Source organism: Eublepharis macularius, chromosome 11 (assembly GCF_028583425.1).
Source record: "Eublepharis macularius isolate TG4126 chromosome 11, MPM_Emac_v1.0, whole genome shotgun sequence".
Taxonomy (NCBI): domain Eukaryota; kingdom Metazoa; phylum Chordata; class Lepidosauria; order Squamata; family Eublepharidae; genus Eublepharis; species Eublepharis macularius.
Window position 1 is genome coordinate 32,444,682 of NC_072800.1, and position 13,406 is coordinate 32,458,087.

General features: G+C 46.0%; 1 protein-coding gene across 1 annotated transcript in view; it reads left to right on the top strand.

The window, feature by feature from the left end:
* The window catches only part of ULK4 (unc-51 like kinase 4), a 259,528-nt gene that overhangs the window by 98,982 nt on the left and 147,140 nt on the right, over positions 1-13,406 (top strand). The window contains exon 31 of the mRNA XM_054992150.1: positions 1,679-1,727. Coding sequence (XP_054848125.1) covers positions 1,679-1,727 — 49 coding nt within the window. The remainder of the gene's footprint in view (positions 1-1,678; positions 1,728-13,406) is intronic.

A 13,406-nucleotide genomic window follows, 5' to 3' on the forward strand; every position in this document is an offset into this window, starting at 1 on the left:
AGTCTTTTCTTCCGACTTAAGAGTCATTTCTGTTTGCAGAAGATTGCTTAAGCTGGAGAACAAAACGTCATTAGCCATTCTTTTTATAAATAAAAATAAAATGTTTGGGTAAAACTGGAATCGATGTATTGTCGAAGGCTTTCACGGCCGGAGAACGATGGTTGTTGTGGGTTTTCCAGGCTGTATTGCCGTGGTCTTGGCATTGTAGCTCCTGACGTTTCTCCAGCAGCTGTGGCTGGCATCTTCAGAGGTGTAGCACCAAAAGACAGAGATCTCTCAGTGTCACAGTGTGACACTGAGAGATCTCTGTCTTTTGGTGCTACACCTCTGAAGATGCCAGCCACAGCTGCTGGAGAAACGTCAGGAGCTACAATGCCAAGACCACGGCAGTACAGCCCGGAAAACCCACAACAACTAAAACTGGAATCATTTGTTTTATTTATTTATTTGATTTGATTTATACCCCACCCTCCCCACAGATGGGTGCAGGGCAAATCGTATGTTTAAAAGTCTGTTTTCACATGTGTAGCTTTAAAGTTTTTTTCTTTGAGGCTGCCTTTTGGTCTAAAATGGCAATGGCCAATTGATGGCCCACAAGACTATTTTGCCTGTTCCACATGAGCTTGCCCACAGTTTGGAAAATGCATGACACTTCCAATGCAATCCTAAAAAGAGTTACTCCAGTCTAAGCCCATTGAAATCAATGAGCTTAGACTGGAGTAACATTTCTTGGGATTGCACTGTTTGACCCTTACTCAGGATGGTTAGTACTAGCATGCAGCTCATGGTCCCACCTCCCATAACAGATATAATCAGGAAGAATCTCCCCTGTCCACCATGTAACATTATGCTATATGACTACGGCCAAGAAATGGCATTGGCATCTACGCACTTTTTGGTTTTTCAGAATAATGCTTTGTAGGTGTAATGGAGTTTTCACTGATAAAAAGTAATTACATTTGGGTAAATGTGTAGCTGATTACTTGGTATTGTAATTAAGAAGATGTATTTATAGTTCCAGTGGTCCTTAATTGAAGAAGAGTGCAGGCAGAGCTAGAATATAAGAGATGGATGAAGAAGATTAAGTCAAAGATAAGCATCACAGTAAAAGAAATGAGTTGGAAGCCTAGTTGAGGGAGAAGGCAAAAGCCAACTGGTTAGGCTCACATGTTTAAACAGTTTTTAATAGCTAATATAAGATCTCTGTTGTCATAAAACAGCACATTTTTTTATCTGAAACCTGCTCAATAATTTATCAGATACACATGAGGTGATTCTTAATATAAGTTTATTAATACAGAAAATGTAAAGTAGTTAATGAGGCATACATAAAAATCTGCTTCATCCTGTGCTTTAATTTCAGCCTGTCCACTGTGGTCTATTACTTCAAATTATTTTATCACCTACATTGCCCATTTGATGGGTTTAATCATATTTCAATATTTTAATAGCTGCTTTTAAAAAATATTAATTTACTTACTGTTCCACCCACTTGCTTCACATCAGTGAAGTAGACCAAAGAGTAATTTCCAAAGCAGTATTGCATTTGCTATATATAATAGCTGTGGTAGAACCTGAAGTAGTTGAGGTTAAGGTTGTAGGTCACTGATTTTAGCAACAAACGCTCTTTTACATTGCTTTATGTTCAGTGGTTTAATCTGGTAATTTTTTCCTACAGTCTTATTCAAGAAATGCATCTCGTCCCAACAATTTTTCAGGTCATTCAGGTAAGAATATATTTTTTTATTTGTAAATTGATTTTAAAGTAAATTTAAAGATGTATTAACAATGCTGTTGTACTTGCTAATAATAGTATTTCAAAAGATACGTCTAATTTTCTCAAAAAAGCTGTACAGGAATGTCAGGTGAATGAAGTATAGTGGGAACTAGAGATAGGCACGAAACAAACCACGGAACAAAAATCCGTATGGAATGGCTGGTTCGTTTGCACCGAAACACACGTTCCATGGGAACGCATTTTTACGGCACAAACAAATTTTTCCAGTTGTTCCGTAGCCAGTTTGGAGTTTCACAGACCCTGCACCGGTTTCAGCCCATTGGCTGAACCCAGCTCAGGGTCTGTGAAACTGACAGCCCCTGCGCAGAAGAAAGAGGCTGTCCGTTTCACAGACACTGCGCTGGAACCAGCATGGGGTCTGTGAAACTGACATCCCTTTCTCCTGCCACTCTGTCTGCAGGAGAAAGAGACTGTCAGTTTTACAGATCCCCGCACTGGAACCGGCGCAGGGTCTATAAAACTGGCAACCTCTTTTTCTGCTGCCCATACAGTCAGTTTTACAGACTCCGTGCTGGAACTGGTGCGGAGTCTGTAAAACTGACAGCTCAGGCAGGAGGAAAATAGGTCAGTTTTACAGACGTGTGCCGGTTCCAGTGCGGGGTCTGTGAAACTGAAAGCCTCTTTTCCTGCTGCCTGGGCTGTCAGTTTCACAGACCCTGCATTGGTTCCGTGGGATCTGTGAAACTGACAGCCCGGGCAGCAGGAAAAGAGGCTTTCAGTTTCACAGATCCTGAGGCTGAACCCAGTGGTTCAGGGTTTTTTTGGTTTGTGCCCACGTCTAGTGGGAACTGTTACAGAAAATTTGTGCCTGTATCTAGTGGGAATTATTACAGAAAGTTCTCTATTACTCTTCATATGCTGGCTTGAATGTGTAGACTGACATCTCTTTTATTTGTATTAGATGTGCCAAATTCATACCAGTATTTTGATTTTATACTACTTTCCATTTTAATAAGAACTTCACCATCTCCCACCACTAAACTTTGCAAAAATGATAGCAGTGCTCTGTCCTTTAACCAGTTTTTAAAAGGTTGGTTTAGCAATGCAGAAGAACACACTTCTGTTTATCTCAAAGATGTAATTTTCTCTGGCTTTCTGAGACTTGATTAAGACCTGACATGAAATTTATTTATGTCATTTATTTATTTATGTCATTTATAGTCCATATTTCTCACTGAGTCTTAAGGTGGATTACACGCTGTGAGATTAGTACAGTCAAAATCAAGGACATTTCAATAAACAATGCCGTAAATAAATTCAAGTTTACAAAGACAAAGCATTAGCAAGAATCCGATACAGAGTTGAAGAAACGCAGAAACAGAGCATAAGCAATTCTAGGACTGACATAAGACAATGTAGAAGTACCAAGTAGGGTCATACTTAAAGCAACAGGTAGTACATAGGAGCACATACTTAAAGACACATGTGCCATTAACACCAGCACCACCACTGAAGAATAGAATGGTCTTATTTTACTTATTCAAAATATTTTTAAGCTGCCTCTCTGTCCAATTTAGGGTCCCCAAGACAACAAACAATAAAAACATCAAAACAGATTTAAAACATATATAAATATTTTTGTTTTAAAATTAAAGTTTCCATCTGGAGAATCATGCTATTCCTAGAATTATTAAAATAAATATCCAGGAAAGGTCTAACAGTTAAAGAGGATGTGTTTCTAAAATGTTTAAATAGAACTCATTGGCAATTTCATTAAATAATTCTTAGAAATATTAGGCAAGTTAAGATATTTCATTTTCAGAAACTTTTGAAACTAGAGTAACTGATATGTATTCATTTATTAACTACCTCCAAGCACCAATTCAGGGTTTCTATAATGTCCTTGGGATCAGCTGGAAACATGAGATAGAGCTGAGTGTCATCTGCACCCAACCCAAATCTCCAGATGACCTCACCCAGTAGTTTCATGTAGATGGGGACAGGATGGAACCTAGTGGGACCCCACAGATCAAAGGCCAAGGGTTTGAGCAGCAATCCCCCAGCGCCACCTTCTTGAAACCTATCCTCTAGCTAGGACAGGAACCATTGCAAAATGGTGCTCTCAATTCCAACTCGGAAAGCCAGTCAATAAGGATACTATTATCAATGGTATCAAAAACTGCTGAGAGGTCCAGAAGAATCAATAGAGAGGTATCAAAAAGCACAATTAATAGGATAGGTTTAACTGGAGGATCGTCTTCGTCCTTCTGTGCAGCCCCACATTGGGACTGCGCAGGCGCAGGCCAGCCGCGGAAAAGATTTTTCTAGCTCTAAGAGATGTGAGGGGGACGTTCGGATCCACCGCGCATGCGCGCCGGTGTTCCCGCCAATTTTGAATGCATATATATCCGAACGTCCCCGGCATTCCCTCAGTTCCTTTTTCGCCGCCGTCGAAAAGGTTCTTATTGTCTAGCGTTCGTTTCAAGCGTCTCTTCGGAGTTTTGGATCGTTTCTTCTGCTGGTCGGTATTTTCCCCTTGACATCTGTCGGGAGATACCGTTCATTATGTCGCAGACATCTTTGTTTAAAAAGTGTCATAAATGCGGCACTAAGATGACCCATTCGGACGGCCATGAGCTCTGCCTCATCTGCCTGGGCGAGGGGCATGTTGTCGAGCGCTGCTCCATTTGTATGTCCTTCACTCCGAAGGCAAGGAGTGATCGGAAGGCCAGGCTCCGTGCCTTCTTGTGGGATGCCAACCTTCTCCCCCCCAAGCCGTCAGGCTCTTCGGGAGATAGGCCGCGCTCCGCCGCTCCGTCACCGGCGCCGTCTCGTAAGTCGCCAGAGCCGCTCCCCTCGGAACCGACGGGGCAACCCGTTCCGGAGGCCCGTCCTGATTCCGGTTCCGGGGATCGTCCTTCGAGCCGGAAGGCCAAGAAGCCCCCGTCCAAGAAGGCCAAGGCGAAGTCGAGGGCCAAGGGCCGTGCATTGTCCCCAGCTCCGACTGTGCTGCCTGGTTCTCCGGCCGAACCAGTCCTGATACCCGACGATGTGGTGAGTCTCCACACCCCGTCGCCTCCTTGCACGCCTCCTCCGTCGGTTCCCGAGGAGTTTATGCCGTTTCCGCCTTTCCCGGAACCGTTCCAATCTTTTGAGCGCTCCCTGCCGTCCGCCCCGGCGCCTTCAGAGGCCTCCGTTCCACTGCCGTCTACCTCGTCGGTTCCGATGCCTCTTCGCTGGCCTGCCCCGGTGCCTGCTCCTCTGCCCCCTTGCCAGCCGGTCGCGGGGGTTGGGAACATGACCTCCTGGCAGGATTTTGTGGCGTGGTTCCAGCAGTCGCTGCCCTTCCTGCAACATCCGTCGGTTCCGATGGTCTCCGTTCCGGCTCAGCCAGTCGGGCTCCCAGCACCCGCTCCTCCACCTCCGGGCTTACCTCTGCGACCGCCGGTTCCTGCAACTTATCCGTCGGCCCCGACCGCTCACCGGTCTTCGGTTCCGACGCAAACCTCGCCGGAGTTTTCGGATTCCGAGGATGATGAAGGTCTGGCGTCACCGTCGGAGTGCTCTTCAGACGCGGCCTCGGATCCTTCCCCGGATGACACCGTGGGTGGGCCCCGCTCATCGTCCCCGAATGACGATTACAGGCTATTCTCCGAACAAATGGTGCGGATGGCCGCCGCGCTGGAGATAGACGTCTCCTCCACGACCTCCAAGCCCAAGAGTAAGCTGCTGGAGGCGCTGTATTCCGGGTCCCCCGCGTCGGTGGCGTTTCCCCCTGTGGAGGATTTTGTTGATAACGCTCTCGCGCTCTGGCAGGCGCCGGCGTCCCTGTCCGCGACGGCAAAGAAGGTGGAACGGTACTACCGTTTAAAGCAAGATGATTGCCCGTACCTCTTCAATCACCCGAAACCCTCGTCGATCGTAGCTGAGGAGGGTCAGGCTCGGTTCCGTTCCGGTTCCTCGTCGGCCCCGGCGGACCGAGAAGGCAGGAAGCTGGATGGCGTGGGCAGGAAACTCTACTCATCCGCGTCTCTGGGATTCCGTATTGCCAACTTCCAGGCCATAATGGGATCCTATAATCTCTTCCTGTGGAAGAGGCTGTCTTCTTACCTCTCCGACCTCCCGGAGGATCGCCGCCACCTGGTTAAGGCCCTCCAAGCCGAGGCCGTGAAGCTGTCAAAACAGCAAATGACGGCTGGCAAGGACGCCGCCGACTCTGCAGCGCGAGCGATGGCAACTTCGGTGGTCCTGCGTCGGCACGCCTGGCTCCGGTCCACGGCCCTGCCTCCAGAGAAGAAGGCGAAGGTGGAGGACTTCCCGTTCGAGGGGCCCCAGCTCTTCTCGGAGAAGACGGATGAGTCCCTCTCCCTGATGAAGAAGAATCAGCAGACGGCCAAGTCCCTCGGGGTCGCCCCCTCAGCCCAGTCGTCGGGTCCGAGGTATCGCTATGGTCGGTTCCGATCCTACCAGACCCCTTACCAGCCTTACCAGCAGCGTCAAGGGCGCTTCTTCTCGGGCCAGTCCTACGGTCACCGATCCTACTCTGCCCAGCAGCGTCACCCTTCCAGGCGCTCCGGCCGGTCCAAGGGCAGGCAACAGCCCTCTTCGCCCAAGCCTTCGACCTCGGCGCAGAAGCCCTCGGTCTTCTGACTGCGCCTGAACGCTCCCCCGTTGGCCTCCGAGGGTGCTTCCTCTGCTGCCCAGTTTCTGGACAGGCTTCGACCTTTTTTGCCCTGTTGGCAACGTGTTACTTCTGACGCTTGGGTCCTGTCCATTGTGGCCCATGGTTACAAGTTAATGTTTACGGATGCACCCCCTCTCTCTCTCCCTCCCCGTTGTTCTCCATGTTGTGATGTTGTGTTACACAATAATGTTATGGAGTTGGTTACCAAGGGTGCTGTCCGGGTGGTCAATGTCTCTACTTCCCCATGGGGCTTTTACTCCAGATACTTCCTTGTGGATAAAAAGGGTGGAGGTTCCCGGCCCATCTTAGACCTTCGAGGCCTCAATGGTTATTTGAAGGCTGAGAAGTTTCGCATGCTGACCCTGGCGCGAGTCATGGAACTCCTGGAAGTGGGCGTCTGGCTGGCCATTCTAGACCTGAAGGATGCCTACTTCCACATTTCTATATTTGAGGGCCACAGGAAATACCTGCGGTTTGTGTATGGGAATTCTGTGTATGAATATACAGTGTTGCCCTTCGGACTAGCCTCTGCACCCAGAGTGTTCACAAAGTGCATGGCCACCGTAGTGGCATACCTGCGGTCCCAGGGTTGCTTTATCTACCCGTACCTGGATGACTGGCTCCTGGTGGGACCCTCGCCTGACTCTCTCCAGGCCCATATTGCCCTCACTTTGTCCGTGCTGGCTAGGCTGGGCTTGGTGGTTAATGGGGATAAGTCTATCCTGACCCCAGGCATGGCCATTAGGTTTATTGGGGTCCATTTCAATTCCCTGCTGGGTAGAGCCTACCTGCCCCCTGACCGGTTGGCCAGGCTTTCCGCTTTGGCCCGGCATTTTATGCATTGCCGGTATCAGACTGCCCTTTTGGTTCAGACTCTGTTGGGCCTTATGGCCTCCACCGCAGGGGTGGTTTTCTTTGCGCGCCTGCGTATGAGGCCTCTGCAAAACTGGTTTGTCCGGAGGTACAACCCCCTCACCATGGGTCAGCACCAGAGGTTTTCCATCCCCAGGGTGGTGCTGCGCTCTCTGGCCTGGTGGACTGTCCCTGGAAACCTGTCTGAAGGTTGTCCTTTCGGCCCCTTCCTAGCCGAGGTCACGGTTTATACCGATGCCTCCAACTTGGGATGGGGAGGGCGCTGTGGACAGCTTTCGGCTCAGGGCATCTGGTCCCCATCTGAGGCATCCATGCATATCAACCTTCTTGAGCTTAGGGCGATCCGTTACTCCCTCGCTTCTTTTGCAGATGCCATTCGGAACAGGAGGGTTCAGGTCCTGTCGGACAATACCACGGCCTGCTACTACCTCAACAAGCAGGGGGGAACGGTCTCGCTCAAGCTCTGCAAGGAGGCAACGACTCTATGGAATTGGGCCATGGTCAACAACGTCCTTCCCAGAGCCGTGCACATTGCCGGGGATCTCAACACCTCGGCGGATGCGCTGAGCAGGGTGTTTCTGCCTCAGCACGAGTGGTCCCTAAACAGGGTTTACCTCGACCAGGTTTTCCGCACGTGGGGCACGCCGTTGGTCGACCTCTTCGCCACTGCCCGCAACAAACAGGCCCCGCTGTTCTGCTCCCGGGCCGGCATTGGCCGCCACTCCCTAGGGGATGCCTTCCAAATACCTTGGTCCCCAGGGCTCTTTTATGCCTTCCCGCCCTTTCCGCTCCTGTACAAGGTTCTTTCCAGGGTCAGGGCCTACCGAACCCGCTGTATCCTCGTTGCCCCTCGGTGGCCTCGCCAGGATTGGTTCCCCCTTTTGCTCTCCCTGTCCCAGGGGCGATGCCTCCCCCTGCCTCACGCCCCGGACCTCTTAACCAGGGACGGGGTGTGGCATCACGATGTGGCTGTACTGAATCTGGCTGCCTGGCTTCTGGGCAACCGGGAATGAACCTCTCTTCTGGGGTGCTTGGGGTGATCTTGAATGCCCGGAAACCGTCCACCAGGTTGTCCTACCAGAGGAAGTGGTCACGTTTTTCCCGGTGGTTGGCCCCAAAGGGGGTTTCTCCCTTTAGTTGCCCGCTCCCTGTCATCCTGGACTACCTCCTGGATCTCTGCTCCCAGGGCCTTGCGTTTTCCAGTATTAAGGTCCACATGGCTGCAATCTCTGCCTTCCATGAGCAGATTGATGGGAAGACAGTTTTTACTCACTGGCTTTCCAAGCAGTTCCTGAAGGGCCTGTTCAAGACCTTCCCTCCTAGGGCCCATCCCATTCCGCAATGGAGTCTCTCCCTGGTTCTCTCCCGGCTGATGCTCCAGCCCTTTGAGCCTCTATCTTCTTGTCCCCTACCTTTGCTCACTCAGAAGGTGGCTTTCCTGGTAGCAATCACGTCCTCTAGGCGTGTTGGGGAGCTGTCTGCCCTGCGGTGTGACCCTCCCTTCCTGCAGTTTTTCCCTGGTACTGTCATGCTCCACACTAGCATGGAGTTTCTGCCCAAGGTAGTCTCAAGGTTTCACCTACAGCAAAAGGTGTTCCTCCCTTCCTTTTTTCCAACACCTTCATCCCCAGGGGAACGAGCACTACACACATTGGATGTAAAGCGTGCTTTATTGTTTTATTTGCACCGCACCAAATGTTTCAGGAAGTCTCCTGCCCTGTTTGTGTGTTACTCTGGCCCTCGCAAGGGCTCACCTGCTTCTGCCCAGTCCATCTCTCGCTGGATTGTGTCTACGATTAAACTTTGCTATCAGCATGCTGGAGTCCAGTGTCCCTTGTTGGTTACCGCTCATTCCACTCGAGCGCAAGCTGCTTCTGCTGCCTTCCTACGAGGAGTGCCGCTCCGGGACGTCTGCCAAGCTGCGACATGGTCCACTGCAGACACTTTCATCAAGCACTATTCTGTGGATGTGCATGCACGACGTGACTCGGCTGTGGGCACAGCTGTCCTGCAGTCCTTGTTCAAGTAGACACTCACACCCGCCCCCATTGGTGAGATGCTAGTTACTCTCCCAATGTGGGGCTGCACAGAAGGACGAAGACGATAAACAGGGTTTCTCACCTGTAACTGTTGATCGTCGAGTCTCTTCTGTGCAGACACACATTCCCTCCCGCCTGCCCCGCTGTGAGTGCTTGGTTTCTTCCATTGTTTCTCCGGCGGCTCAGGTGAACTGAGGGAATGCCGGGGACGTTCGGATATATATGCATTCAAAATTGGCGGGAACACCGGCGCGCATGCGCGGTGGATCCGAACGTCCCCCTCACATCTCTTAGAGCTAGAAAAATCTTTTCCGCGGCTGGCCTGCGCCTGCGCAGTCCCAATGTGTGTCTGCACAGAAGAGACTCGACGATCAACAGTTACAGGTGAGAAACCCTGTTTTTTTGGATTTTGAAAAAAAAATGCTTATCTAAGCATTTTTTCTTCAAAAATCTTTACTAAAAATGACTTTAAATTTCTTGAACAATAAAATTCCCTTGTGTTTTGGTCAATGTTCGTAGTCCTGTTCCTTAAATACTATAAAATTCCAGTGTGTTTCTCATCTCATGGATACTAGGCAAAAACTTGTCTTTTCTGTAGGAAAGTTGGAAGACTGGTGATGAAAGTACCAGGAATAATTATTCCACAGTTAATTACATTTTCAAATTACATTGCAGCCTTGGGGGAGTTTCTTTCGAATCTCTAATTTAAAAATAAGTCTTAAAGGTTATAACAAGGTGGATTAAATATACAGAACATAAATTGCTAATTTTTCTCTCCCCCACCCCACCCTACAATGCCTTCATAAGACTCAGTCTTGCATAACCCAAGTTGGAACATTTCAAGAGAGTAATACAGATCTCACCCATTCTAAAAACCATGTGTATTTTGCCTTTTAAAAAAATTAATGTTAATTAAGGTAACTTAGTATAAAAATAAGCAGATAAAACACAGGGAAATGACTAACCAAAAAAGTTGATATTATAGTTTGTATAAGTAATCAAGGAGAGGGAAGGAGAGCCATTACACAATTAAGTTCAGCTTTGACAAATTCTGAATGTATTTTTCTATTAGTTTAATTTAATTCTAAATGCAGTGCTTGTATAAGTTTCAAACTAATTTCAAATGTAGTGTTTATATAAATTGGTATAAGTCTCAATTTAATCTCAAATGCACTGTTTGTATAAGTTTATTTTTATGCACTTTCTATTGCTATCTTTTTTTCTATTTTTTTTTAAATGTGTATTTATGTGCAATAACTTCGCCTGGAGAGTTAACATAAAATTTTACTAGCTGAGATTAGAAAGAACAGTGGTGTAAATAATACCAATAAAAATAATTTCTGTTATCTACCATACGTATACAGGAAAATAAAAGGCAGCTATTTGATTGCCCTTTTTTGGCCGGTATTTCCTGACAAATGCCTTAAAAATCAAGTTGCCTTCCTGTCCCCTCATCATCCAGGTTACTTTTACTTTTGCACGCTATTCTGCTTTTTGGAGAAGACAGGCAAACTAGAAGTTCAACAGTGCTATCTTCTCATTGTCGCCCATAAATATGCCACTGTCTTAATTGAGCCAATGATGTTTACCTTACATCAAGTATTCCAGCATGATATGGTCACTTTTCCCTCAAAGTTTTTGCTATTTCCAACTTATCAACCAAGACATTCATATTGATTAGGATCATGACAGGGATGGCTGATTCCCTTATTCTTTCTACCACCTTCTAAAAATGAAATTTGTCAGGAAAACGTTATGTCAGAAGTGTATTGGACATTCCATGCTTGCATAGTTTGTCTCCCAATATATCAGAATTCTTGAAGCATTACTACAAATTCTTGCATCAGCCCTAATTCCATTTATGAAAGCATCATTCACATCCTCTTCTTGATTTGGTGATCTGTATAAACTCCAATAACTATGTTTATTTTTTCTCCAAAATCCTCTACAGGGTTACATGTTCACTCTCTTAGATTTCTGTTCTGGGGTACATGTTTTTGACACACAATGCCACTCCCCTACCTTTTCTGTTGCATCTGTTCTTTTTGAACAAGTTACGTTTTTCGTTGCCACATTCCAGTAATGGAAATCATCTCATCAAGTCTTAGCTAAACCTATGAAGTCATATTCTAGAATTGTGTATGTGTGGTGCCCTCACATTATAGCTGACTTATGATGACCCCTGGTGGGATTTTCATGGCAAGAGACTAACAGAGGTGGTTTGCCATGGCCTGCCTCTGCAACCCTGGTCTTTTCTGGAGGTCTCCCATCCAATTACTAACCAAGGCCAACCCTTCTTAGCTTCTGAAATCAGGCTCACGTTGGCTATCAGGTCAGGGCACCTTCTAGAATCACCTACTAGAATTTCAATTTTATTTTCTCTCCTTTGGTATAGAGGTTGAAAAAGGTATATAGAAATTGAAATCCATGGATCCTATGCCCTAGTGTTTCACTTAATTTGTTGTGGGTTTTTAGGCACTTCTAAAGCTCCTGGTTTCTCCTGTAATACCCAGCTCCATGTTTTAAATACATTTTGTGCTTATCAGCAGGCTTCACCTCCTTCCCCCACACAAGATTCAGTTTCAGGCCCTCTTAATCAGGTTTGCTAGGCATCTGCCTAATGTTCCCAGTCCTTTTGAGTTGCAGCCCAAGTTTTGCTGGATTAAAACTAGTAAAGTGGACCATTCTGTGTAGTTTTAAGAGAGTAATTTTGCAAGCGCAAGGATATAGTCGCAAAGATACAATTGTCAAGTAAGTGCCCAGTTACCATCACACATAATTAGAATTTGCTGTACTATCTTCATATTCACTGTGTCAGTCAGTAGGTAAGAGTTTATCAATAGCCAGGGCTTTTTTCCAGTGGGAACGCGGTAGAACGGAGTTCCGGCACCTCTTGAAAATACTCGGCGATAGTGCGTGAAAATAATATTATTTCAAAGAATCCTGTGTACTTCTTCCAAATTTCCCTCTTGAGAGTTCCACCACCTCTTTTCCCAGAAAAAAACCCCCTGTCAATAGCTGTACTAGTTTTAACATCATGGTACATGACACGATAATGGTGTTCTATAGATTAATCCTGATGTTGGAGATAGATACAGCAGTGCAAATGCTTAATATAAAGATGTGAGGCATCTAAGTGCTATTTATGCTTTTGAAAATCAATCCCTAAGTATTTTTTAAAGATCCGTGTAGATAAATTGAGCATAAAATGTTTTGGTGTTTGAAACAATGAAATGCATTAAAAGCTTTGGCATAAACAATTCAATAAAAGCAAGCTAGCTATTTTTTACTATTAAGTAAGAGTCTATTGCTTCCCTTTGAGTGTTCTTTTAAACAGACAATGCACCCAATTTGTGAAAAATAAATCTTCCTCTGTTTTAATCCTTGGTGGTTTTGAAATACAAATTTTGCTGGAAGTCTATCCTTATCCAAAATACCCTCAGTGTTTGAAAATCTAAAATCTTTCAGTTTTATATTGATTAAAAATTCTCTTTTCAGTTACTTCTTAGACCTAATATTTTCCAAGTTGATGCTGTATTTTAACCTAAAATAAATATTAGCATTATACATGTATGTTGATAATCCTCAGGTGCTGGTATAACAATAGTTGGTTGTATAACCATGGCTTTCAAATTAGGAGCCAGTCTTGGGAATATGCATCCTTCCATTTTCTCCTCCACTCTGGCACAAATTCCTATACCGAGGTGTTCTTTTCACCACTATCATTTTTTATACTTTGTTTAAAGTCCCTGTTGAGTTTGCAAGATACTAAAGCAAGTCAACACAAGCCTATACAGTGTTTTAATCTGCTGGCAAGGAATGCATCTATTGAAGGCCACTTTGAAGCCCCCCAAATAAACAGGAGTTGTGGAGAACTGCTTTATTATTATTATTATTATTATTATTATTATTATTATTATTATTATTATTATTATTATTATTATTATTATTATATTTCAATTTATAAACTGCCCATCCTCAGGGGTTCTGGGTGGTGAACAAGTTAAAATCAATAAAAACAAGAAAACAACAATTCTAAAATCAACATACAATAAACAATAATGAAATAAAT